This window comes from Plectrocnemia conspersa, unplaced genomic scaffold (assembly GCF_051122295.1).
Source record: "Plectrocnemia conspersa isolate PC_06_02 unplaced genomic scaffold, ASM5112229v1 ptg000014l, whole genome shotgun sequence".
NCBI classification, from domain to species: domain Eukaryota; kingdom Metazoa; phylum Arthropoda; class Insecta; order Trichoptera; family Polycentropodidae; genus Plectrocnemia; species Plectrocnemia conspersa.
The window spans coordinates 4197859-4223967 of record NW_028277178.1 but is presented as its reverse complement, the minus strand read 5'-3'; the positions used below and the strand labels follow the sequence as shown (position 1 = coordinate 4223967).

The following is a 26109-nucleotide window of genomic DNA, read 5'->3' as shown; positions in this document are numbered from 1 at the left end:
AAAATCGAAACGTAGACAAACTGTGAGATGCGATGTCTGTCTGTACTTATTCTTTCGCTAGTTTTCCCCTGAGAGATGAGTTGGCTTAGTTTGTGTATTCGATCTGAATTTTCAGATCGAAGCTAGTTATTTTAGGTATTACTAACCGACAATAGAAATTGTCATAAAAGGTCGGTTTTTTCATAAAATATAAATTACTAATGTAAATTAAAAACGACCACAACATTTTTGATTACTCGTAATGTTAACGATGAGAAAAGAAAAAGTAAAAAGTAAAAATTATAAAAGGAGTGTTTAATAATGAAAAAATCACAAAAAACAATACATAGTTAACGCAGTAAACAGAGAAATAATTCACATAGTAAATTTAATTTATTGTCATATCAAAAATACTTAAACAATAAAATGATTGGTTTGTTTAGCATTTACTTATTAGTTAACTTACTAAGACCACTTTCAACTGAATTTTTAATGTTTATATTATTTGATGACTCAGTCATTTTTTAAATGGCATAAAATGCTTATTTATTTATGCCACTCTAGCTTATGAATATTTTCTTTAATGAAACCATGTTAGTCGGATTTTTATTAAATTTTATAAGAAAAAATCTTATTCTTATTCATGTGTATATGACATATACCGTTGCACACCTTTTAAAATAAAACACGCTCATGATAGCACAGTAAGATACGATTGAATGCTAAAGAGTAGCTGCAGATTCCCAAGAATTGTCCTAAAAAAATATATACATATTTATGTATATAATTATGAATTTTAGGAACATCTACTTACCATTTTTGCTGATTGATTCTATAGATACACAAAAAAATGTTCAACTGACCATAATTGGCGGTACATTCAGTCACGTACAAGTACAACAAAACCTTTGTCCTAGTCTCATATTTTTATAGCTCATTAAGCCTCTTCGTGCTTTGTTTTCATCTAAGACACGTATCAACAGCGAAACCATAACGGATTCGCAAACTAGAACATATTAAATTATATGTGACTGATTCGGTGGCATGTCTGACCTCACGACAAGATAACCTAGCTGAAGCATCAATTAGTGATACGATTCCCCGTAATCTTCTTCGACTATATGTAGTACATATAATACTTACCTAATACATTTAATATAATACTCGAATAAACTATTATGTCTAACTAACTATATATAAAGATCAGCGGTCGATTAACTTTATGAGCAATGTCAAGAAATGTACAGAACTTTTCTATATGAAATGGTTATCGAAAGATCGGAAACTGGGAGCGTTGGGTGCAGAAAAAGAGAACAGGCGCGATATTTTCCAATCCAAGTCAAATAAATCCCAAAATAAAATACTTGTAAACTATTATTTGTACTGTGTATCTTTACTCACAAACTAGCTTAACAGTAAAATATCATATATGACAGATGCCAAACAGTTGTGAGCCACTGACCCGAGAGTATTTCATAATCCTAAGAATCATAACGTTACCTCAACCGCAAGCTGCAACCAACGGAATATAACATCCAGTTATGATGGAATACTATGACGATGAGCACTCATTCGCGAGTACTTTTCAGAACATCCACTATTATTAAGAAGCAATTATTGCAAAATAAAACCGCAGTCACACTCTGTGACACACGACCTTCATTCTCTCAAAATCTATCTCATCTCTGTAACAAAATTACCCATACATTCAACCTTCTGTGGATTGATCATATCATTGTTTGTTTGTTTTATAAAACACATACGATAACTAGAATCCGGAAGTATTTTTATTCAAATTAATATTCTGCTACCTTCCTTAATAATTATATTTTTTTAAAGACACTATTGCTAAGATATATGTTATAGTTACGATTTTGAGTATGCTATCTATGTTTGGGTAGAAGAAAAGTTGGTAAATACCTCCTATTGACTATAAATACAAAAAAATCTACGATAGTATTATATTCATTTGCGTTAGTTATTTGCAACTTGCATAACAAGTGAATTCGTCACGCCGGTATTATATAAAGTACACGTGCCATTCGTCAATTTGAGCAGATTTGGAGCATTCGCAAATACACATTTTAAACAAAGGAAAGCACTGTTATTTTTATTCGAAATTTTTATTTGAAATTCGTACATATTTTTTTGTTAAAAACGATATCTTCATGGCTTAAAAATACGAAAACAATGATGCCCATATTGCTCGAAAGTAGAAGTGGAGAATAAAATAATTCTCATTTTAAGGGATTAACTTAAGTAGTTTATCGGGGTAGGATATCAAAGTAGAATAATATTATCCATTCACAGAGGGCCTAAATATCGCCCTATCTAGTCTATGCGATATTTCAGCGCAAATTAAAAAAAATTAATTCAATATGTTCGATATTTTTGTACGATATACGCGACGTGTCAACATAAAATGAGTACATCTGATTTATCTCAGGCAGGTCTAACAGTATCTAGCAGTTCCCAGTAATTATATTATGTAACAAAGAAATGATCGCGTCTTTTTTTATGATAGGGATGACTGGCGAAGTGAAACCAAAAGCTTGTATTGCATACATTACATTTTTTCTATGTGTATATTTTTATCTCCATTCAAACGCAGAATATGCTACACTAAGTATTGGCGTTAAATATTAGAAATAAGGTAGTCTCAATAATTATATTTAAATAAAAAATAAAAAGTATTTGAAAAATTTGCGCAATATGTTTTAAAAAAAAAATTAAAATGTGATTTTTTTATAGCAAACCTAATTTATATTTCATTTTTTATGTAAATATAATTTTTTTTTATGGATTTTTTTACTGTTGTAACAAGTAAATATTATTGCTTTTTATTACCTCACATCATTAAGAGTATACAAAAAAAGTTGTTTTGTATACTCTTAATGATGTGAGGTGAGCAAATTTTTAAAACACATTTAAAAAATGTAAATCAGGGATTTTTAAGAAAAAAATACTTACATATGTTAGGCTAAATTGTCTGAGACTAAAAGGGTAATGCAGTATTTACGTATTTTTTTATTCTATATTCAGTGGTGTAGTAATAATAAAAATAAGTGCCGGAGCGCTGAACCTCCTTTACTCACCCCCCCCCCCTAATTTTTTTCGTGTATTTTTTAAAATATATATTCTAATCATCATGAATAAATATTTTGCACTAAATATAATAATTCTACACAAATCCTCACTTATGGATAAAGATTTCAATTTCGCAAATTATAATGACCACTCTACAAATGAAAGCTGAAGAAATTTTTACATGTGTACTTATTATATAAACCGTAGTTAATATAATTCCTTTCATCAAATAAAATTGCTTGTCACTTATATTGGTATCACCAATTTAGGAATCAGCTATTAGTATAATGGATGTAAATTGCACTGATCATTTATTGATTGCGTTACAGTTATCGTTAGTGAACTTTAATGAGGTTTTATTAAAAAACGGAATAAACATCTCTACGAGGCAGCAATTTATAAAACCGCTACTCTGACCTGAATCCACATCGACCATGTGCATTGTTCAGTGAGGAAGTGTCGAAGGTCTGCACGGATATTTCGCATTCGTATCCGCAAAGATGCGCATTGTGAACATCGATATGTACGTTCGAGTTTTCGAACGAAATCAGGGAAAACATGACTTTAAAAACAATTAATCGAAATCCTTGAAAATTAAAACAGATTGCTGAATATTAATTTGAATATTTTACGAAGTATCCTCTGGCCTTCCCTCTTCACAAAAAGAAGCATAGTGCTTATCAATTTTGGTTTATATATAAAAAAACTTATTTCTGAATTTAATAGTATATATTGGTGGTATGATTTTACGAATAGCACCTAGAGACTTGGATTTAAATTATACATGAACCCAAATATACATTCCAGAGGATAACCAATTGCTAATTGAACACATATCAAATCTACCGTTACGCCGTTACACATAACAAATAATCTAAAAAGCAAATAGAGTCTGGTTCCGCCCCGAATCATCTGCATTAATCAAAGGACCAAATACTGTAAGGAATTTAACTTGCCCTCATTCCTTGATGGTATCTAAGCCAGATCACTGACGTACTCGGTTAATTTAGTTATGACTTCTACCAAAACTTAGCTACAGCATACGACTAGGGACTGCAATACCGGTATTGGAGCAAAAATCTACCTTTGATAGTACTACCGGTATTATAAAATGAAACACTTGTAGCACAAATCAATAAAATATATAGAACATATTCATTCAATATATTCAAGGAAAATGTTCCGACTCTTGAATCCTGTATCAACATTCAATAAATGGATATTATTTTTTCGGTCTTCTTCAAATTTTAAAAATATTTCAACACCTACATAAATTATAAAATAAAAAGTACAATTTTAGCCCGTCAAACTAACCTGCCAAGTAAATTATTTATATTCATATTCGTATTGAAATAAGTTAATTATATGACAGACAATACATGATAATATACGGGTCTTTTGGTCAAGTTCACGGGCCCAAACCACACTGACCCGATCTTCTCGCTGACCGATTGCCCGAAGCCATACTGACAACACACAACGGTAATATTCGTAAAACCTGTTCGCATACATTGCGTGCACTCGCGTAATGTTACTCAACGAGCTAGCGATCGAAAACCTTCTTAGAATCTATCAATATTTACATATTTAAAATTATCACATAATGAAATATCCATATATAAGTATATTAGACAGTCTTCAAAGGTTTAACGATACTTGTTAATTATCACGGCGCCACGCTCAAATTGACCAATTGCGAAACGTTCATTTGTTGTTTAAGCCCAAACCTAATCTAAACGCAGTGGTGTCACCCATGGGTTTCCTGAAACCAGTTGTTGAAAATCATAAAATTCGTGTAATTTTTATTAAAAATTTAATTGATACGAATGTTTAAGTATTATATATAAGAGATATCATAGTATTTTATATATTAATTGCATGATCTTATAAATATATATTCGCCTTTTATCAATAGCAACATCATTTCAGCTTTTTCCAGGGGATGGGGGTAAAAGTTTGTCTCCCATAATATATTTAATGATTTTTTAAATATACAGAAGTGAAGGATTTGAAAAGGTTATTATCAAGGAAAAGAAATTTAAAGTAATTAAATTAAATCCAGAGTTCGAATTTTTATTTAAACGGTATAAAGTAATATTCTTGTGTTTAAAAATGGTTCCGCGTTTCATGTGTGTTTTATATTGAATCATCGAGAGAAAATTATGCATTTAAAGTTGATTGCCTTATAAGATTCGATTGTGCTGTTAAAAACGTATCGAACGATGGGAAACGAGCTTTATGGTTAATTTAAAATTAGACATTTATATTCCATATAGACAAAAATCCGACAATTTTAATTATGATTCGAAAGTGGTGTCGAAAAAATACTCGTATAGGAAAATTATTTATTTGTTATGAGCGAACAATGGCGTCGTTGGGAAATAAAAGGAAAACAAGCCATTCAACATTACTGGCACAGTATACACGCTTTCACACACGAAAAATGACAACAGTGTTGATAACTCATATCTCTATTAAATGCCAAAAAGTAGTATTTATTTCATAGATACACAAAAAAAATATTATTTTCATGATTATTGCCGATACTAGGTCTATAAAGTCAATACAATCATTCGATTTCACAGTATACATATTACGAAATATAATTTTTGTATGAAATATTGTTTTACGTTTATTCGACGTAATTCGCCCGTGGGCTGGAACGGAGTGTTGACATATAGCCGCAATTCCTTTAAGCTTTTTGTTTTTATTTGGCCAACCGGAAGGGATATGTATGTTACAGTGAATGTGTATTACCAGTGAAGTTATATTTTCACTGGCATTTCAGTGAAATCATATCCTAATATTTTTTCACCGGTAAATATATATTTTTATTAGTGAAAATATAAGTAAATTATTAAGCGCTGAAATTATATGCTGTTTTAAAATGTATGCAATATTAATTTGCTATTTAAACTCAAACCTAACCTGATCGAATTAAGCAAACTTAACTTGACTTAATAAAAGTTCAAAAACTGTAGTTAGTTTTAGAACTTCTATTAGGTCAAGTTGGGTTTGGTAATGAAATTGTAGTAACTTATTTATAAAGATAGATATACAATTGATGAAAGAACTATTGGTGTGACATTTTCCAGATAAACTTTTTAATTTAAATGACACTTTAAACCATACCTTATTTTTATACACTTCTGGAAGATCATATAATTACAAAAATAATGTTTTTATTTTACGGTGTTGCAGACTTTCTTCACAATGATACCAAGAGGACTCATCATCATCACAATTCTGAACCTCGTTAGTTATCAAACACATCTCGTATCATCGCACAATGTATCAAGAAAACCAAGAATGAACGAAAATAAAGTTACAGACGTAGAAACGTCTTGTTCCAAAGACTCCATGGACGTGAGAGTCAAGATGGAAAGGCCATTTAAAGGAATCATATTTTCTAAAGACTTTGCCAGAGAATGCAGATCTCAAGGTAAATTGTAAAATAAAAAAAATAAAAACCTTAAAAGAATGTTTACTTTCATTAAATGAAGTACTAAAACTGTTTTACTTTTGAGATAGTGAGTGATGATATATATTAATAGATATTGATCGACATTTCAATTTTATTTCAGGGAACTTGGAAAATTCTGTTACATTGCGTTTGCCACCAAACGCTTGCGGAGTGAGAGTCGGATCACAAAGTATAAATTCTACCATAAATGATATTAACGGAGATTATCAAGACGAAGACTTGTTCTATCTGGTGACAATTGTGGTGCAGATGGATAAGTTTTTGCAACAGTCATCAGATCAAGAGAGAATTGTCAAATGTTGGCTCAAACCGAGAGCGATGCAAATTAAAAGTTATATTATAGAAGAAATGGTTGAGAAGAAACTAAAAGAAATCTCTAACGTGACACCTAACGATAGACCCAATCAAAGGTTAGTTCTTAATTATTTATTTTATATAATGCGACAATGCGAGATGCCATTAGATAATATTAATATTTCCAACTGTATTTGATTTAAAGTTAAGAACCTCTATCTTTTTGTGTAATAATGCTCATTCCGCCACGATATAGATACGATAATATATAAAAACTAATCTGTTAAATAATTTGATCATTAGGACATATATTGTACCAATTTCTCACAAAAGTATTGAGTCCTTTGAAGATCCAAATTGAAGTTCGAAGATTCTTTGTGTATTGTGTATATTTCTCGATGCGTATTTCTTATTATTTATATTTGTTTGTAATTAAATTGTTTTTAATATTTTTTCAGATCAGGTAGAATGGGAAGTGAATGGAAAGACATGTCAGAAGATGATCAAGCTTCTATAATGGAACAAGCTAGAGCATGGATGGAAATTGTTCCATCGAATGGTAACATGGATGCTACAACCGTTGAAGTCGGCGAACCAACTATGATACTGATCAAATCAACTTTACCAGGTATTGATTCCTAAATTAATATAAGGGGTATAAAATATCTAAGTTTCTAAATCAATATAAGAAGTATGTAATATATTTAGAGAGATACCTGGAAGTAAATATTTTGGCTAGAGCAATAGATTTAATAATGTTAATATACTAGTGAAATTCAAAAACCAAGATACACTGATTATGTTTGTATTTTCAGTCGGAATCGGATTTAGAATAGCAGACTGCATGGCACATGATGGATTGGGCGAATCTTCTCAAAAACTGCTCGACGACTCTGGTTGTCCGGTCGACGAGCTCATATTCCCAAAAATGAAAGTTTACAACCACAAATCGAACATGAAATCTGCTGAAAAATATTTAAATGAAAACAAAACGCAAGACATGTTTAAGAACATAATGTCGTACAAACATGCCAGTACGATATTTTCAGCGTTTAAGTTTCCAGATAGAGCGAGGTTACATTTGACGTGCGGATTGGAACTATGCAAAGGGGAATGCTTGGAAATTGACTGCAAATTAAATCATATTTCACCTAAACCTAAAGATTCACTTTTGAGAAAGGTGCGGCTGGATAGAGAAGCGGATGGTTTAATCATTGATAGACTTCAAGTCTACAACAGCATTGAAGTTTTGGCACCAAATATAGAGCTCGAGAACGATGTGTCTGTCGGAGGTTTGCTATGTTTTATTAGACGCACAAATGAGATTTATTATATTTTCTCTAGTTTTCAAAACAAATTGTGTTTGAAGACAATAAATACGTCAAGAGTTTTTAGATATGCCTTGAAGAACGCTGTGGATATTACCTAATATGAATCCCTCTTCATATAGTCAGATATTTAAATTAATGTTAATTATAGATCAAGTACGGATGTAATTACCATGCACAATACAATTTTTAGATGTTTCACTTTTATTTTTTTATTGATTGTAAAGGAACAATTTCATATATTATATTAATATATCTCCACAAATGTCGATTTCGGTTTTCCTTGATCTGCAGGAGGACCTTGATTATATAAGCCTGCGAAAAACTACTTTTTAAAAATTGTTTTAGTTTTGTTAACTGTTTTTATGCAATTTTTAGTGTTGATTCTAAAAATGACATCCAGTTTTTTTCTATCACATAAGGTTATTACACAAAAAAGATTTTAAAAATGACACAAAATGCAATGCCCCCTTCCCTCACCAATGACGTTTTTGTTTAGAATCCACGTCAAAAGCAATATAATCGTTCCGTCGTTCTAGTGTTCATATTAAGACTTTTTATAACAATATTACGACTTACAATAAGTGAGAATCTATTGAAGCATATCTAAACCGAATTTTGACCAATAGGAAAGCGCAAAACCATTATCACTTCTCAGAAGTTAAAAATCCACGACAAAAGCAATAAAATCATTCCGTCGCCGTCGCAGTGAAAACGCTCGTTACCGAGCATTCTCACTGCAACGTCACCGACACGATTTTATTGCTTTTGACGTGGATTTTTGACTTCTGAGGAGTGATAATTGTTTTTGCACCCTCCTATTGACCAAAATTAGGTTTGAATATACTCTTATATTAGAAGTATGTAGTAATATCGGTAAGGATAGCTATCATATTTTTAAAACATAGTGTGATATCAAAGTGCAGACTAGCTATGGAGCAATATGCGAGATGTGAGGTCTATCTGTAGTTGAAGACGAGTACTTAGTTCATATTTAAGATTTGACCTAATGAGAATTTTAATGCCATAATTAATTTTAGATCTTAAATTAGGTTAGATTTGGGTTAGAACAGCAAATGGTCGTTTCGCAACTGTCAATTTGAGTTTCATAGTATCACATAATTTCACTAGCGCCTATGAGTTAAATTATATTTTTTAGTATAAATATATATCTACTAGTGAAAATTACACATTTACTGTAACATTTATACATCACATGTAAATAAATAATGATAAGTATGTAAATGTATATATTTATACGTATGGAAAAGTTAAAATCATATAATTTCACTAGCACATGCCAAATAAATTATATTTTCAATATTACTACATACTTTCCAATCCAATAATCTAGATTGAAGTTGTTTGGTTCTTCGTCAATATCGTTTGAGGACATTTTACTTTCGTGTTGCTTTTTGATTTTGATATTTAAATTCTGATTTTTATTCTGTCTGGGCATGGGGCCCGTAGCATTTGCTACTTCTGCTATATGTCTTTATCCCTTTGTAATTTAACTATCACAGCCTAAGTGCCTTGAAGAAAATTGAGGAGAAAAAATAAACGCATTTGTACACCTAATATAAATTATTGAATTCAATGGATGTTAATAATACTTATGGTTTCAGGTTCAAGACAATATAATGGACTACGGGGGAGCGATGTTGATCCATTAGCTCCGAGCGATAAAACCGTATGCATGTCTCCGAGCAAGATGGCTCTGGCTTTCTGCGTCCTCGGTTTGATCTTTCTATCAGCTTTAGTCGTAGCCTTCATATCGTTACTACGTGCCAGAAGAAAGTACGGAACAGACGGACCTCTCAGCTTCTACACTGGAAGTAAGAGTATATTCTCGGGATCAGGAAGTTCAAATTCCGGCTACAGTGGCAGCAAATTGCTCTTGACGGACAGTCCATATTTAGAACACCAATCGATGAACAGCAACTGGCCGTATGGCCGAGTTTTATAATTTTTAAGTTATACTATAGACTGAATTGTGATATTTATAAGAGAGTGAGTCACATGAGTTTCTGTATCAATCAAAACAAGTTCTCAAGTGCATAAATACCATAAAAAAGCTTCATGTCGCAGGCATGCTTTTTACTGTAACTTGTCAACTACTGTATTTGAGTGTTTCTTATTTGACTCACCCTCATATAAAAAAAATATTTATTTTAAATTATGTATGAATGTTGTAAAAATGTGATATCGTCAGATAACGGGGATTCGGTGCTGGGGGTGAAGGTAGAGGGAAAATTGTTTAAAATGTGTGCGTGTATTTTAGATATATATGTATTCATGTATGCATATTACATTAATTTACAACATCAACGGTTACACACATAAATGCCTGATTAACATATTTTTTGCATTTATAAAACTGTGAATTTGTCACATGGCAGGCCGGTTTAAGAGATTATACATTAGTCGTCAGACATAGTCCTATAAGTATTATTTAATAATTATTGTAATAATATATTTTTAAGTAAAGGATGATGCATTTAAAATTAGCCGTATTTATTACATAAACGATTTTATTTGCATCATCCTGGACTTTATGAATGATACAAAATAAATTATTTTGTCAATCATTAAGCGTTTTGATGTCACAAATGTATAACAGTTACAAATTTAAGGGTAACGTCTATTAGTTGTTATTACCCTGTAGTTGATACATACAAAATATTTTTTGTATCAACAACAATCATTATGCTGATATTTTTTTTTATTTAATTATTTAAAAGCTTTTTTTATAAAGTCATATCTACTTTGTGATTATATAAATGGAGCATACCTTACAACTTATACATACATAGATCAACAAATATTCATAATAATAAAGTATAATTAAATATTTGAAAAACATACAAAATTATTTTAGTTAAATTATGATCTTAAACTGTTTATCATTATTTGCGTTAATGATCAAACTTTTTAAACATTAGGGGTCGTCAAATTTTTTATACCTATCGCCCACTTTTGTATATTTTTAATCCGCCCACCAACGTCGCAGGAAATAAATTTATATAAATTTATCTGTAGCAATATTTTAATTTCTGGAGGATAACCAAAATTTATATCACCGGATAAAAACACCCATTGACCACCGTGGAAGCTTGAATCGCCCACTAGTGGGCTGTACGGACCAAGTTGACGACCACTGATCTAAACGAATACTCAATGTATATGAAGTTCAAAAAACATTTTAATAGACGAATATATTGTCTTGAGAACTGATATATTTAACTTCTAAGTTACAGAATATGTCAAACCTTTAAAAACATATGTACAGTTTATTGAAAATAAAATGAGAATGATCAACAAAATCCATGTTTTTAAAACAGAACTTTGCGACAAACTATATATTGTGAGGCAATACATTAATATAAGTAAGTATAATTCAATGAGATATTTTATACCTGGAGTAACTTAATCGAATGCCTTTTAGATTAAAATTATTGTGTTTTATGAACTTCTGGGTTCCAATTATACAATTACAGCTAAGCATTACTAGTAACTATCTAAATTATACACTCTCCTTCAAAGGTCAGATCTTAATTAGTGGAAAAAAGAGGACTGTCTCTCACCATGAAAGTGTTCAACCAAATTACCAAGGACCCACCTTATTTTCCAGACCGTATTCACTCCGACTTTCTCTTTAAAATGTATAATTCAATAATGAAAGTCATCATTTAATTTTTTACATCGAAACATCAAAAATGGGACAATAATAAAACTGAACATATTGTTCTATTTTTAATGTTTCGATGCAAAAAATCAAGTGATGACTTTTATTACAGAATTATACGTTTTTAAGTGAAAGTCGGAGTGAGCATGATCTGGAAAATAAGGTGGATACACGATAACTTGGTTGCACATTTTCATGGCGAAAGACAGTCACAGTTTTTCCACAAATCCAGATCTGTCCATTTGAAGGAGTGTAATTTTGATAATTACTAAAAATGTTCAACTGTAATTACATAATGGAATTATCGAAGATCAGGAAACATAATTAAAGTTTGACAAAAATCAATCTCTACTGAATGCTGGACATTTCTCATTCAGAGTAAATCTGAGAAGAACTCTAGAACCTGTACCTTTCTTTACATCCCTTTCAGAAATTACGATCGGATGGAATTTACAAGTTCATTTATTGTCAGGAAGTGCGTAAAACAGCAGATCAGCCTAATCATAAACATATTTAGGAATTAAGAAAAAATCCAACTTATGACTTAATTAACAATAAAAACTTTGAGCGAAGATCGACTCGAATCAGAATTTTGTATGAACATTTTTATTTAGGAGCAAACATCATAATATTTTATGATTTAATGGATGCAATTTAAACTCATTTTACGAAAGTAACCCATCTGGTACAACTGAGGTATTCCTAAGTAGGTATGCTATGCTGCTATGATTTTTTCGTAATTAAAAACCTCATAAAGACCAAATTGGCTGAATATAAATCAAACAATGAAAGCTTCCCCTTCGGATTTGGCACTGACTTAAGTCTATTTACCGTCAAAATAACAAAGATTACCTTTCGCAGCATGTCTGATTGTGTATTAAAGACAGGCCGTCAGAATGTAGTTTATGCAAACCCGACAAGAGGGAGGACCAGCCGGTGTAAATAACTAGGACCCGGATAATTCTTTATAAAGTATTAAAAAATTGAGAAAATTTCATTCAAAATCTTGGCGATCGATCGATATATTTTTGATTTTTATATGAATAAAATAAATAAATTGTTTTATTGAAGTCTGGTTTCTGAGTATGGGATTTCCGTTCCTTTATCTATTAGTTTATGACTTTTTAAAATTCTCCATGGGTCAGAGAAAAAATATAAAGTGGTTTTCATATTTGTTTATACAAGAAAAATCATAATTGTGCAAACTGCGAGTCTTTAAATATTGTATTTTAGACGTTTTTAAGTGTTGCCACAGAAACATGCACAGGGGCCCGATATTTTTCTTGGCGTCCCTGATTTTATGGTATATCAATAAAATGTCTCCAAAAAGAATACTTTATAATATAGACAGAAGTACAAGTCTTGTTAAACGTTCGTTAATAGTTCGTCCTGTATATATTCGTATTTAATATAAAAAAATCTCATTCTACAAAATTAATCATGATCAATTTCCGGCCTTTTTATAAGAGGATTCAGAAACGATTGAAAGAATAAAATAAAAATTGACCTCCGTTACAAACTAAAATAGAATTTAATAGTAAATATTTAAAAAAATGCGACATTGACCAACGCTTACACAATTCTCGTATAAGAACAATAAATATACTTTTAGCACGATTAAAATATTATGAAACATTAAGAACGGCCGTCCATTTTTCCATTCATCATCCGAAATTACAGCAGCTGTTGGTCTTTCGCGCAGTCTTGTAAAACGCCTTGCTATTCGTCGATAAGCTATCTGATTTGGCGACGAGCTCATCCAGCTTCTCGCCGCGGTCTAAAACGGCCTTTATTGTGCTGTGCAGGATAATCTTTGTCTCGTCCAGATCGTCTTGCATTTTAGTCATAGCGTCCGCTTCTTTGGGATTTTGATACTTAGCCAAGAAGGCCGGTAGTGCAGTAAATTCCACTGTGTCTTCGTCGCTATTGGACCAAAGGCTCGCTGGAACTTTCTCTTCAAACTCTCCCAGAACCTTGGTGATCAGCGTGTGAGCGACTCGGCTCGGATACTCGTGATCGGTGATCAGAACGCCGGCTAAATTATCCCCCCTGACGTACACTTGGCACATGTAATCGCCTTCTTTGACCGACTGTCTAGAGGCAGCTTGCGTTCTTTCCACTATAGTGACACTCACGAACGACATGAACTCTTGCACGGAACTCCTCTGGAAAAATCCGAAGCTTTGCAGGTTGAAAGTGGATTTTAAACGAGTGGCAGTCGTGGGGCCTTTATAAAGGATGACGAAAGCGTACAACTTCACCATTTTCAACTAGTTGTCTTGTAATAAAAAAATCTACATAGACACACAGCCTGTAAAAAAAAAATATATTACTGCACATGTAACATATGGTTTGATATTGGTTAAAACTAGTGCATCGATAACATAGATATTCAATTTATAAGATAAGCTACTAAATTATAATAAATAAGCAATAATTTTTAGGATGTTCCGTGTGATCGATATCGATCGCAATAAATCAATTAGATCTGTCAACCAGCCCTTTGCTTCGAGTTACTTCAAGTATACGAGGGTATATTATCAGATATGTTAATGATAACATATAATCAATATATATAATTCATTCTTACCCGGGTTAAAGTAAAGCAAAGTGCAGCGATTAAATGACGAGCGCAGCTAATGACACCTGACACAAGAGCCACTAGTTTTTAACCGATATTTGGCCATAACACGTAAGAAACATGGCAACAGTTAAATTAATATTTTAAAGCATTATAAAATCGATTTATTTTAATCTACATTTGAGCTTCAAATTAACAATATTATTTAAAATGAAACACAAAAGTAGGTCATAAACCCAAGAATTAATGAAAAAATAGGGGGGTGGGGCATATTAGGATATAAGGACGGAATAGCGTAGTCCGTAACATCTCAGATTAGTAACTCTGAAGTTGTGGGTTCGAGCCCCAGCATTAATAAAATACCGGCAGTGACATCTATTGGTTATAAATTATATTTCACATAATAATTTATAGTTACTGATACCAAAACACGGGCCCATTTGCATACAATTTCATCATTTTATTGCAGTAATTCTAGATACGATTAAGCGTTTTCATACTAATATACGGTGTTTTACATTTATTTTAACAATTATAGCTAAATTGCGAATAAAAATAAATCAATACTATACAACAGATGGTAAAAATTCGGATAGCTGTACTTATTGGGGAGTTGTCAAATACTTCTGTTCAAGACCAGCCCAAGAATGTTCAGCTCTCCGGGCTCTTAAAAAACAAAGTTCATTTGGAAAACTTTTCTTGAGAGACCAAAAAAAAGGTCATCACAGAATTTTTTGTCTAAAATCCATCCCGTAAATTTTTAACAGATTGCCACAAAAGCTAAAAAAGGTAATTTAGAAAATTTTGTTTAAAACTCCATCTCCGAATATTTTTTGAGGAACGAGATTACTATAAATTCTGTTTTTTTAGATTTTCTTCAAATTCAAACCTTTTAGTAGTGGTGATCTACTTTTTTCTATAAAAAATAATCGCGATCTACCAATATTCAAAAGGTAAAAAAAATTTTTTTATAAGTTCACAAATATTAAATGCTTATTAACATTTTAGTAGAAAAATAACAATTAAAATATATACATATTAAAAAATAATAATATTAAATATATATAGAAACATAGTAAACACTACATTAGATAAAATAAAGAGTAACCCAACTTCAGTTTCCAATTTCTTTTTAAATACATAAATTTAAAGATATATTCAAATTTTTTCATTAAACGAACATTTGGTGTATTTTATTAATTATCCGATTTAATTTTTGATGACTTTTTCGTACATTTCGGCTATAACTTTGCGGATGTTGGTTTTTAGGTGATCCAACATTTTGGACTTGTCAGCGTAGATACAATTCTTAGCGTAACCCCACAAAAGAAATATTCAACGACATTAAATCACATGATCTTGGCGGCCAGTAGAGGTCACCAAAACGTAAAATAGTGCGACTTGCAATCTTTTCACGCAAAACGTTTAACGATATGTGGCAAGTTGCGCACCCTTAATTGATATCTTCGATTTACATCGCTTTAAAAAAAGTAAGACTCATGACGCTGCCTGACCAAAATGCGCACCAAACAGTCACTTTTAGGGAATGTAATGGTGTCTCGTGAATTACACGAGGATTTACCTCCCCCATATGTGACAATTTTGCTTATTAACATACCCAAAGAGGTGGAAATGTGCCTCATTATAGAATAAGATTTTATTTGAAAAATCAGCATCTACTTCTTTCCGCTCTAACACTCAATTTGCGTAAATTCTTCGCTGTTTTTTTCACCACATGCTAAATAATAAAATTGTTTTAGTTTTACATATTATTTTATTTATTTTAAAAATAATAAATTACAAAATTTCATGTACAAAGAGTAATTTTACTAGATTTAACGGATTGTTAATTTGGAATAAGGGTAAGAAATGTGTCAACATAACATTAAAATAATGCCGTACATATTATGCCTAATATAATAGACAATCAAACCAAAATTATAGCAAGTAAAATCATACATGTAAACCAATTAACAGCCATCTTTGATTAATCAATAAATATAATTTTAATACTTTGCAATCTAAATTAAAACATAAAAAATAGACATAGTTAAATTTATTCCGTTAAATCAAGAATACAAGGATCATAATTATGATAATCATGATGATTTTTGCGCTTGTTTGAGGTATGGATTGTCTATATTTGCTGGACTTTGACTGTCGTTTTGATCTTGATTATTATCACCTCCTTCTCCTTCGCCGGCTTCTTGCTCGCCATCCGAGCCTTCTGTAATAAATAAATCAGATAAATTAATTTACCGTACAACACAAATGATATATTTAATAAGTACCTTTTTTATTTGGTGTAGGAAGATCTTCTGTACGATTAGCTACTTGGAAATGATACTCTAATTCCTCAAAATCAAATACTTGATCGGTCGGTAATAGGCAAGGCAAATATGAAGGAAACGTAGGCTTACAAGCTATTACTAAAATGAAATTCAACAGATTATTAATTTAAAAAAAATGAAAATAATAGTAGGTATTAGTTTTGGAATTAAACATACATGGAAAAACTTGATTATCTTCAGTGTTAAATAAGCTATGCGTTTCTCCAGTCTTGGCTAAAAATCTTGTTAGAGCACGCTCTATATCTCGCTTTTGAGTTGCTGCTTTTTCTCGAATTGCTTCATATTCAGTAACAGGTTGTTTGTGGGTCTGAAAAATTTAAATGTAAAAAATATATTACTTTCGTATAGATAAATAAAAACTAATATTAAGTGTATAATATATATAAGAATAGTGTTTCATTTATGAAGATAAAAACTAAGTGACAAAAACATTTTTGACTTAGTTTTTTACTGGTCCAAAGTTAAGTTTGAACTGGTTATCTTAAACATTTTCTTGTTGAATCCACTGAGGTCTAATTTATTTAAACACAAAAATTAAGCTTTTTACATATTATTTATATATAATTTATTTAGGGTAAACCCTGTACCCATTCCAGATGTTGGGACTACTACTAAAAAATACCACCCAAGAATGCAATGTCTAAAGAGAGAATGTTTCGCTCTATCCTTATAAATAGTATTTTTACTGTAATATATTGATAGAAGTATCTCTGAGTAATTAATGAAATAAAATACTGGAAATTTTATCTCAAATCATTTAAAATAGCTTCAGAAAATAGAAAATATATTGGGCATGACCTAGATGCCGTTAGACTTCTAAAAGTTAACCCTTTGATATGCCAAAAACACCCTTGTTTATCCTTATTCATAAAAACCATTAATAATAAAACATTTTCGTAAAATATTTTGTAGAGAAATAATATTATAGACTTATTCTAGTTAATAAATTAATGCTAAAGCAATTAAAAATAATTTATAAAATAAACATATAATTTTTTTTAAAAAACCCCTTTCAAACAAATATTTTTATATCTTAGGAATTTTACTTATTGTCAATATTTTCTTGGTGAATTATTTTTAAATAATTTAATGTTTATGTTATTGCGTTTTGGGACAAAAATTATACAAATAAAAAATAATATTTTGTTAAATGAATAATCAAAGTAATTGGTTGCAAACCTATATTAATGTTAAAAATATAACATTTTATAGAGCTGTGTGTTTATTAGTTATCCAATCACTAAGGGTTGGATTATGAACTCTTTTTCACAAAGCGCATATACTTGTAACGAAGTAAACAAATATTTAAAGTGGGTCTATTTAATGTCAGCACCAAAAAGCATCCGCGATTCGAGAAAAAGAATCAGCGATCAACAATGTTGTATTGTTACTTGTATTAGGCTGATGTATTTAATGAAATAATAGTGACAGGCGGACAAAACAGGTATCTTTTGTGAAGGATTGTTTTAATTTTGCAATGACGCATTGCTATTAAATGTATTTTCATGAGTAATATAATAAATATTAATCCATTATAGGCTGCTAACACAATTATGCATTGTTTATAAAAAAAAAAACTGTATTCTGAGTTCTGAACGTCATGGAGACTAGATAGAAAATTCTATGTTCTCGTATTTAAAAAATGAATAAATAATTTATATAAAATTAAAGTGGAGCATACCGGAGTTCGGACATAAGCGTGTGGATCAGGCAACGAAGGTAAGTGGTGTGGAATATGCGCGGGAGGTCTGGCTCTTTGTCCCGCAGACAACATGGCAGGCGTACGAGGTGCTACTGCTGCCGGAGGCGCTGCAATTACGTGTCTATTTGGCCGCGCTGCATATCTTTCTAAACCTTCCAAGCTCATACCTGTCATACATAAATGGTAACGAATAAAAAATAATTTCTCAAACATATTTTGTGTTATGAATAATTTACCCATGTTAACCAACGCCATTATAATATCGCCTATAACTGGCTCTGTCCTTCCGGACAATTCGCAGTAATTCCTCGAAGAATTACCGACTTCACATATAACTGTTAAAAAGAGATTATTTTTGTATACTTATTTGAATGAATAAATAAAAACGAATGTAAGATGGCGGACTCACAACATTGAAACAATTCGGTGAGCGTATCGACTACTAATAAGTCTACGCCATGAAATCCGACTTCTTGGAGCACCGTAGCTACAGTTGCAGTCAATAAACGGCGCCTTCCGTTGCATCCTTCGCCCCAAGCGCTTTCGGCGTCATCCATGTTTGACGGTTGACAGCTATCTGACAGTCGTTCGGATGTAGTGCTGCCATACCACAAAATTTAACTATAAAAATATTTTAGATAAATTATGTAAAATGCTTATATACTCTTGTGTGAAAATAGAATTTATTTTAATAAATAATTTATAAAGATAATTTTTCTCATAAAAACGTGAATAAAAATTAATTTATTGTATAATATTCCAACTTTTGGTACTGCAAAGTATATCGGCTTTTTCTTTACATAAAATTTCGGTTATTTTCTTAACTGATCGCATAATTTTTCATATATAACAAGCGTGATACAAAAAATTGACATTGAATTTTAAAATGTTTTCAACGGGAGGGACAAATTTTATCGTATTATATATTTTATCATCACGTGCGTAGCCGTTGTGTAATGAATTTTATAGTGATATATTCTGTTTAAAATCAAAAGGTAAATTTTCTCGTCATAATAATGACGAATGAATTTAGCTTCTAATTTTAATTTGACAAATTTAACTGCCTGTTCAGAATCAACTATTTTTAATGACGTTATAAAAAACTACTCTGTTAAATTGTTTATATATAAAATATTTATATTGATGCTTAGTTCTAATATATATAAATTAGCTTTACAAACCGAAAGTATTATTTACCCTTTGAACGATATCAGCGTACGATCTTTCACTGTCTTATGAAACCCCAGATAGTTATATATATATATATATATATATATATATATATATATATATATATATATATATATATATATATATATATATATATATATATATATATATATATATATATATATATATATATATATATATATATATATATATATATATATATATATATATATATATATATATATATATATATATATATATATATATATATATATATATATATATATATATATATATATATATATATATATATATATATATATATATATATATATATATATATATATATATATATATATATATATATATATATATATATATATATATATATATATATATATATATATATATATATATATATATATATATATATATATATATATATATATATATATATATATATATATATATATATATATATATATATATATATATATATATATGTATATATGTTAAAATATATTATTAAAACGAAATAATACAAAAAAATAGTGAAATAAATTAAAGCGTTGAGAATCACTGATTTTTTTCTATGAATGGAAAAATAAGTAATGTTGGGACCCAAAAATTGGCTACCGTTAATTAATGGTAGGGAACAGTGAATCTCACATTATTTTATTAAAAATAAATTTACATAGTAACGAATTAAGTATTATAAACACATTAAAAAGTTAATCTTATACCGTTGACTTCCGTGAGGTACGGAAGATGAAGTAAGCATGTTTTTTCTCAAATAATTAGAAAGACGAAATTTAAAGAATTTAAAATGCATTTCGTTGGTCCTTCGATCCACCGATAACGGCTTTCGCGATGATCAATGTTGCATGAGCCCCACATTTCGAGGGGAAAAGCTAAGCACATTCTTATTAAATTTATTTCAAATTATAAATTAATATTTATTGTAAGGAAAAACTGTTTTAGCTTAATATTTATTTATTGTGAAAACATTTTTTTATTGTTTATTTTGCCATTAGTTACTTTTTATGTATTATTTATGTATTAGGATACATTTATTGGTATTAAATATTGGAAAAATTAAGTAAACAATAGACCTTGCAAAGATATCTAAGTTTGTTTTTATCCTAAAGAAAAAAGTAAATAGGTCAAAGATTTTTAACCCATCCGTGCCTGTGGGGTCTATTGACTCCCCCAACTTTTTGATTTGTCTCAAATAACTTATTTAATATAAATCTTATTTGTCACAAACTTTTTGTATTTGTCAAAAAAAATCTAAAGAATATATATTAAAAATAATCATTGATCTTTACTATCTCCAATCGCAAAAAAAATCAACTCTAATCGCTACTGTCGCCGTGTGATTTGTATACCTGTCAGTTTTTAGAGAAATTCGCCTTCTAAGAATTTCGCGCGGCGCTCCCTCTACGCGGTTCCTTCAACGCTTCATCGCAAACTTTACCATTACCCGAAAAATCATACGGTACGAATTGAACTGCCAAACTCGATCGTTGTTGTTAATTTATTTCTCACGTTACTTTTTCAATTGTAAAATGGCTGATCGACTTGTAACTGACGAAGAGTTGCTAAGAATTTTGCAAGATTCTGACGAGAGTGGTAGCGAATACGATAGCGATATCGATATTGATAATAACGTTGCGTCTGATGAAGAAGATTTAATTGAACGTGATAACAGTGAAATAGAAGACGATTCAGAAGAAGAAATAGAAAACGTAAATGGTGGACAAACGGAAGAATTAACATATAATTCAAAAGCCGGACTTACGTGGAAATCCAATCCCCCGAGACACTCAAGAACTAGGTTAGCAAATACTTTTTTTTACTTTTTAGAATGTTTATTCAATAGAATTGAATAAATATTCAATAAAATATTGAATTAATACTATTCATTTTTTATAGGTTTGCCAATATTGTATATTCTGTTTCTGGCTTGACCGATTCAAGTAATAATGTTATCACAATGAAGGAAGCCTTCCATTTGTTTGTTTCCGAGAATATGATAAATTATGTATGCAACGAAACAAACAGATAGTGCGTACGGGACGTCAATAAAATTCTAAAAAAACACATTTCTCCCGAAAATCGTATCGAAGTTGAAGCGTTTATAGGCATCCTATTATCTTCTGGAAGATTGAATGGACGTAAAATCCAGTTCAAAGAATTATGGACAATAAACGAACTGTTCAAACAATATTTTATCTATGTCTAGAGATAGATTTTCAGAAATATTTTTGGTGCTTAGATTTGATGATCGTTTGACCAGAGAAGACAGAGAAAAAGCAAGCGAAAATAAAATGGAAAACTATTTTTGATATGTTTGTATACTCGCGCAGAGAATTATACTCCTGGCACACACATCACAATTGACGAAAGGTTTGCTTATTTATTTTTTATTTTCCATGATATTTTAACATCTTCAGTATATTTACATGTTATTCACTTTATCATTTAGGTTAGCAGTATACCGTGGAAAATGTAAATTTAGAGTTTATATGAAGACTAAACCAGGCCATTATGGGATGAAAATATAGGCGGCAGCTGATTCGGAAACAGCATACACTTTAAATTTACAGGTAATATATGGTGTTTACACTTGTTTTATTGATGTAGTTTCTGAATTTGTTTTTAATTTAATTTAAATTTACAGTTATACACGGGTCAAATAAACAACAGACGAGAAATTCATCAAGGAGAATGCGTTGTAATGGACTTGCCACAGCCTTATTATGGTTCAGGACGACGCGTAACCACTGACAATTTTTTTCACGTCAGTGCCATTAGCGAACCCTCAGAGCAAATAAGAGAGAAATTCCTCGGGAGTTCCTTAAATCCAAAAATAGGGAAGAATTTCTAATTTTTGGTTTCACCGAAAACATGACACTGGTGTCTTATGTGTCTAAAGTCAGAAGGTCTGTAGTACTTCTGAGCACTGAATTTGCTGACAGAAAATTAGCGGAAGGAATAAAAAAGTAGCCAGAAATGATTATGCAGTACAATCAAACAAAAGGAGCAGTTGACAACAGACAAAATGACGCGACAGTATTCATGTGTCAGACCGACTCGAAGATGGCCATTTTGTTTATTTATGGAGATAATTGACATAGCCGCCTTAAATGCATATATTTAATGGCTAAAAAAATCTGAACAAAGCCGTCGCAAGATTTTTATCCAAGAGCTGGCTTTTCAGTTGGTACTGGATAACGTAAATATACGAAAAAACCAGCGGAATAATTTAAAAAAAATGGAGAGAGTTGCTTTTGAAATGTTTACAAAAACTAATGAGACATGTGAACACCAGGTAACATTTCAAGAGCCAAATAATCGAAAACGTGCGAAGTGTTATTTTTGCGAAGTGTTATTTCATTTACATTTACAACAATGAATATTTTTTATATGTTTATCTAGTATTTTTTATATATTTATCTTTGTATTTTTGTGTGGGTACAGATTTTAAATTCAAAATTAAACCTTTTTTATTACAAATCAAACTTTTTTTATTTCAAATTAAACCTTTAAAAAATTAAATTAAACAATTAGATATTTTTTAATAAATGCATTTTATTATACCCACGTGTACATAATCACAGTTTATAGTTTATTTTTCCAAGCAGCTGCAGGTTATTTCTTATATGTATTCATATAATATTTATTACAATTTGCCGAAGTAACAGTAGCTACATACATAACGTCCACCAAATTTAATCGATTTTATGGATCCGCCAGCAAATTCCTTCAATTTTTATAGCCGCAATCAGGGAAATATTTCGCCCTCTAACTGTTGGCAAAGAAACGCATGCCAAGGTAAAAGGGTTTATTTAGAAATGAAGTCAAATTACATAAAATAAAAAATACGATGTACATACATACATAAAAGGTATAAGACACTAAAAATTTATCTTACCATTAACCATCAGATAGTATTGGATTACTGAGAATCTCAAGATTGTCAGATTAGTAAGATTCTATTGTATTTTTTTTATTCTGTTATAAGGAAATTCCAACATAATTTTTGTGAGTAAATATTATTTCCCGTCAGATATTACTGATTGACTTGAAATGCTTGGGGGAGTTTAGCGACCCCGTCGGATGTTATTTTTCATTTCGAGGCACCGTGATGTATGGGTTAATATAAATTGAAATTAAATAAGAATTTAAAAAATGTTTTATTAACTTTTTTTGTCACTTATGTGTAATATAACGGTCTTTGAGGACATGAAAACTGTCGTAGTTTTAATCAGATCGCCATTGAACTTTTTAATAAATAAATATTAATATTTATGGTATCTAAGTTTGTTAACTACCCTGATACGCCATCTTATATCTAAACGACAGCTATTAAACAAACAAAAATTAACATAATTCTGTCAAAAAATCCTAATATTTTAAATTAAAATAAACGTTTTTTGAATAGTCATGCATGTATATGATATATTATATATGGCATATTATGGTTTTTGAGGGCACAGTATCTGTCGCAGTTTTAATAAAATATTCATTTTTTCCAATTTAAAAAAAATATACCTAGTAAATATTTAGCTAGGTTCGTTAGCTAGCTTAACGAACTTTAAAACGGTAGCTATTAAAAAATTCTTAGAGAGAAAAGTCAAGAAGTCAAAAAGAAATTGAAATAAACTATTTTTACACATTTTTTATACAGAAATTATTATTATGACTAGCCAGATGGACTTTTATTTATTATTATAAATAGTACGCGCTTTTAGAAGCTTGAATGTCCCATGAATAAACACAATCAATATGATTTATTTTTAATAAAACAATAAACTAGGCCCTGAATAGCAAATTTGTGCACTTCCAAAGCACTCATGCTCATCATAAAACACCGCATATTGTCCAGGAGAAATATTTTTTGTAAAATTTTTTAACTTGACGATAAGACCTGATTTAGTTTTAACAACTTGACATTTTTCTAATGGATATATATGTTGAAATCTGAAATAACAATTCAAAACACCGCGTTCTTTTAACGGTGCAGGTTCTTGGCAAATCCAGTGCGGTTTTTTAGTAATTAAAATTTCTTTTCTCAATCCGAGGTGATCAGACCCAGGTACCTGAAATCAAATTAGTTTTACTCAAATATACGACAGATTTTATCAACATACAAATCACTCACAGCGTATAAGATATTTTTTTGTGGATTTTTAACAGCTACATAATGCGGCATTTTACATCCGCCGATCAAACATCTTTGTCCCAATGTCCATTGATGTATTCCATTATGCGCACCGATTTTTTGTCCACTATCTAAGCTGATAATATCACCAGGTTGATTTTTAACATACTGTGTGTAAACATTTAAATTTAATAAGATGTATTTGTGTTGTATTAAAAAAAATAGTATCTACCTCTGACATAAAATCCTTAAAATTTCTCTTTCCAATGAAACATATTCCAACACTGTCTCTTTTATTTGCAACTTTTAAATCGTGTTGTTTGGCAATCTTCCTAACGTCTGTCTTTTTTATGTCCGCTAATGGAAACATCGTTTTCCGTAGCGCCATTTGTTCCACTTGAGAAAGAAATAACGTCTGATCTTTAGTTTGGTCTAATGGGATTAATAATTTTACTTCTGTAAAAAATATAAAAATATATGTATTTGTATAAGATGGAAATAATAAAATCAAACTAATATTTACTAGTATCGTCGCTGTACTTTTCTAGAAATGATCCATAGGATGTTTTTGCGTAATGTCCGGTAGCGATTGCATCAACGCCTAAGCTAGCTTGACAATATTCAAAAAGAGATTTAAATTTGATGTTTTGATTGCACAGTACGTCGGGATTGGGTGTGAATCCCATTTGGTACTGCTCCAACATTTCGCTGAATACTTCGTTCCAGTATTCTTTCACAAAGTTGACGCGTGTTAAGGGAATTTTGATCTTATCACAAATTTCCTTTGCGTCTAGATACTCTTCATCGGCGGAGCATACGCCAGTTTCGTCAATTTGGTCCCAATTTTTCATAAAGACTCCTTGAACATTGAAGCCTTTTAATAAAAATATAAAGATAAATTGTATTTATTTGTTTAAATAATATACGAAATTATTACTAGTACATCGTCAGTTTGAAAAAATCTCTTCACTATCAAAATATTAACTATTTCCAGTTATTATATATTTACTTGACAATTTTAGAGTTGTGAAGGTTTTTTCTTACCGACGTTATGAGCTTTTGTTTCGAACTCACTACCTTTTTGTTTCAGCATAAGAGCCGCAACTGCGCTGTCAACTCCGCCAGATACAGCAACTGCTACTTTCCAATGCCTCATATTGAAAGCACTTTTGAATTAACAGTAAAACTGTTACGTTTCATGTCTTTTGAAAATCTATGTTTCGTAGGTTATATTTGTGACAGCTATCAGTGCTGCCATAATACAATTCGCGAGTAGCGAAA

At 30.5% G+C, this 26109-nt stretch overlaps 5 protein-coding genes across 6 annotated transcripts in view; 2 read left to right on the top strand and 3 right to left on the bottom strand.

Annotated features, from left to right (window-relative positions):
* cyr (cypher) overlaps positions 1-10766 on the top strand; it is a 33892-nt gene extending 23126 nt beyond the window's left edge. Inside the window, exons 2-6 of the mRNA XM_088204046.1 lie at positions 6268-6508; positions 6651-6960; positions 7303-7472; positions 7660-8136; positions 9798-10766. Coding sequence (XP_088060172.1) covers positions 6280-6508; positions 6651-6960; positions 7303-7472; positions 7660-8136; positions 9798-10138 — 1527 coding nt within the window. The 5' untranslated portion in view covers positions 6268-6279 and the 3' untranslated portion in view covers positions 10139-10766. The remainder of the gene's footprint in view (positions 1-6267; positions 6509-6650; positions 6961-7302; positions 7473-7659; positions 8137-9797) is intronic.
* A 2603-nt stretch (positions 10767-13369) lies between these two features.
* Ykt6 (YKT6 v-SNARE homolog) lies at positions 13370-14517 on the bottom strand. Its single transcript, XM_088204048.1, has 2 exons — positions 14448-14517; positions 13370-14168 (listed from the first exon to the last, which is right to left on the bottom strand). The coding sequence occupies exon 2, from the start codon at positions 14119-14121 to the stop codon at positions 13522-13524; it is 600 nt and encodes a 199-aa protein (XP_088060174.1). The 5' UTR covers positions 14122-14168; positions 14448-14517; the 3' UTR covers positions 13370-13521.
* A 1675-nt stretch (positions 14518-16192) lies between these two features.
* Positions 16193-19086, bottom strand: Taf8 (TBP-associated factor 8). Its single transcript, XM_088204047.1, has 6 exons — positions 18901-19086; positions 18728-18826; positions 18471-18658; positions 16946-17096; positions 16730-16867; positions 16193-16665 (listed from the first exon to the last, which is right to left on the bottom strand). The coding sequence occupies exons 1-6, from the start codon at positions 19046-19048 to the stop codon at positions 16538-16540; spliced, it is 852 nt and encodes a 283-aa protein (XP_088060173.1). The 5' UTR covers positions 19049-19086; the 3' UTR covers positions 16193-16537.
* Positions 19087-21012: 1926 nt separating this feature from the next.
* On the top strand, positions 21013-23185 carry LOC148226002 (uncharacterized). Its single transcript, XM_088203215.1, has 4 exons — positions 21013-21498; positions 21597-22070; positions 22150-22270; positions 22345-23185. Exons 1-2 carry the CDS (start codon positions 21230-21232, stop codon positions 21727-21729), a joined length of 402 nt encoding a protein of 133 aa, XP_088059341.1. The 5' UTR covers positions 21013-21229; the 3' UTR covers positions 21730-22070; positions 22150-22270; positions 22345-23185.
* A 659-nt stretch (positions 23186-23844) lies between these two features.
* On the bottom strand, positions 23845-26105 carry LOC148226001 (mitochondrial tRNA-specific 2-thiouridylase 1). Of its 2 annotated transcripts, none has more exons than XR_015812184.1 (5): positions 25906-26105; positions 25352-25702; positions 25061-25284; positions 24829-24964; positions 23845-24766 (listed from the first exon to the last, which is right to left on the bottom strand). XR_015812184.1 is itself a non-coding variant. In XM_088203214.1 (5 exons), the coding sequence occupies exons 1-5, from the start codon at positions 25982-25984 to the stop codon at positions 24464-24466; spliced, it is 1125 nt and encodes a 374-aa protein (XP_088059340.1). In that variant the 5' UTR covers positions 25985-26105; the 3' UTR covers positions 23845-24463. The 2 variants fall into 2 exon arrangements, 1 of the variants encoding a protein (XP_088059340.1); XM_088203214.1 differs by having other exon boundaries at positions 24829-24996.
* Positions 26106-26109: the final 4 nt, after the last annotated feature.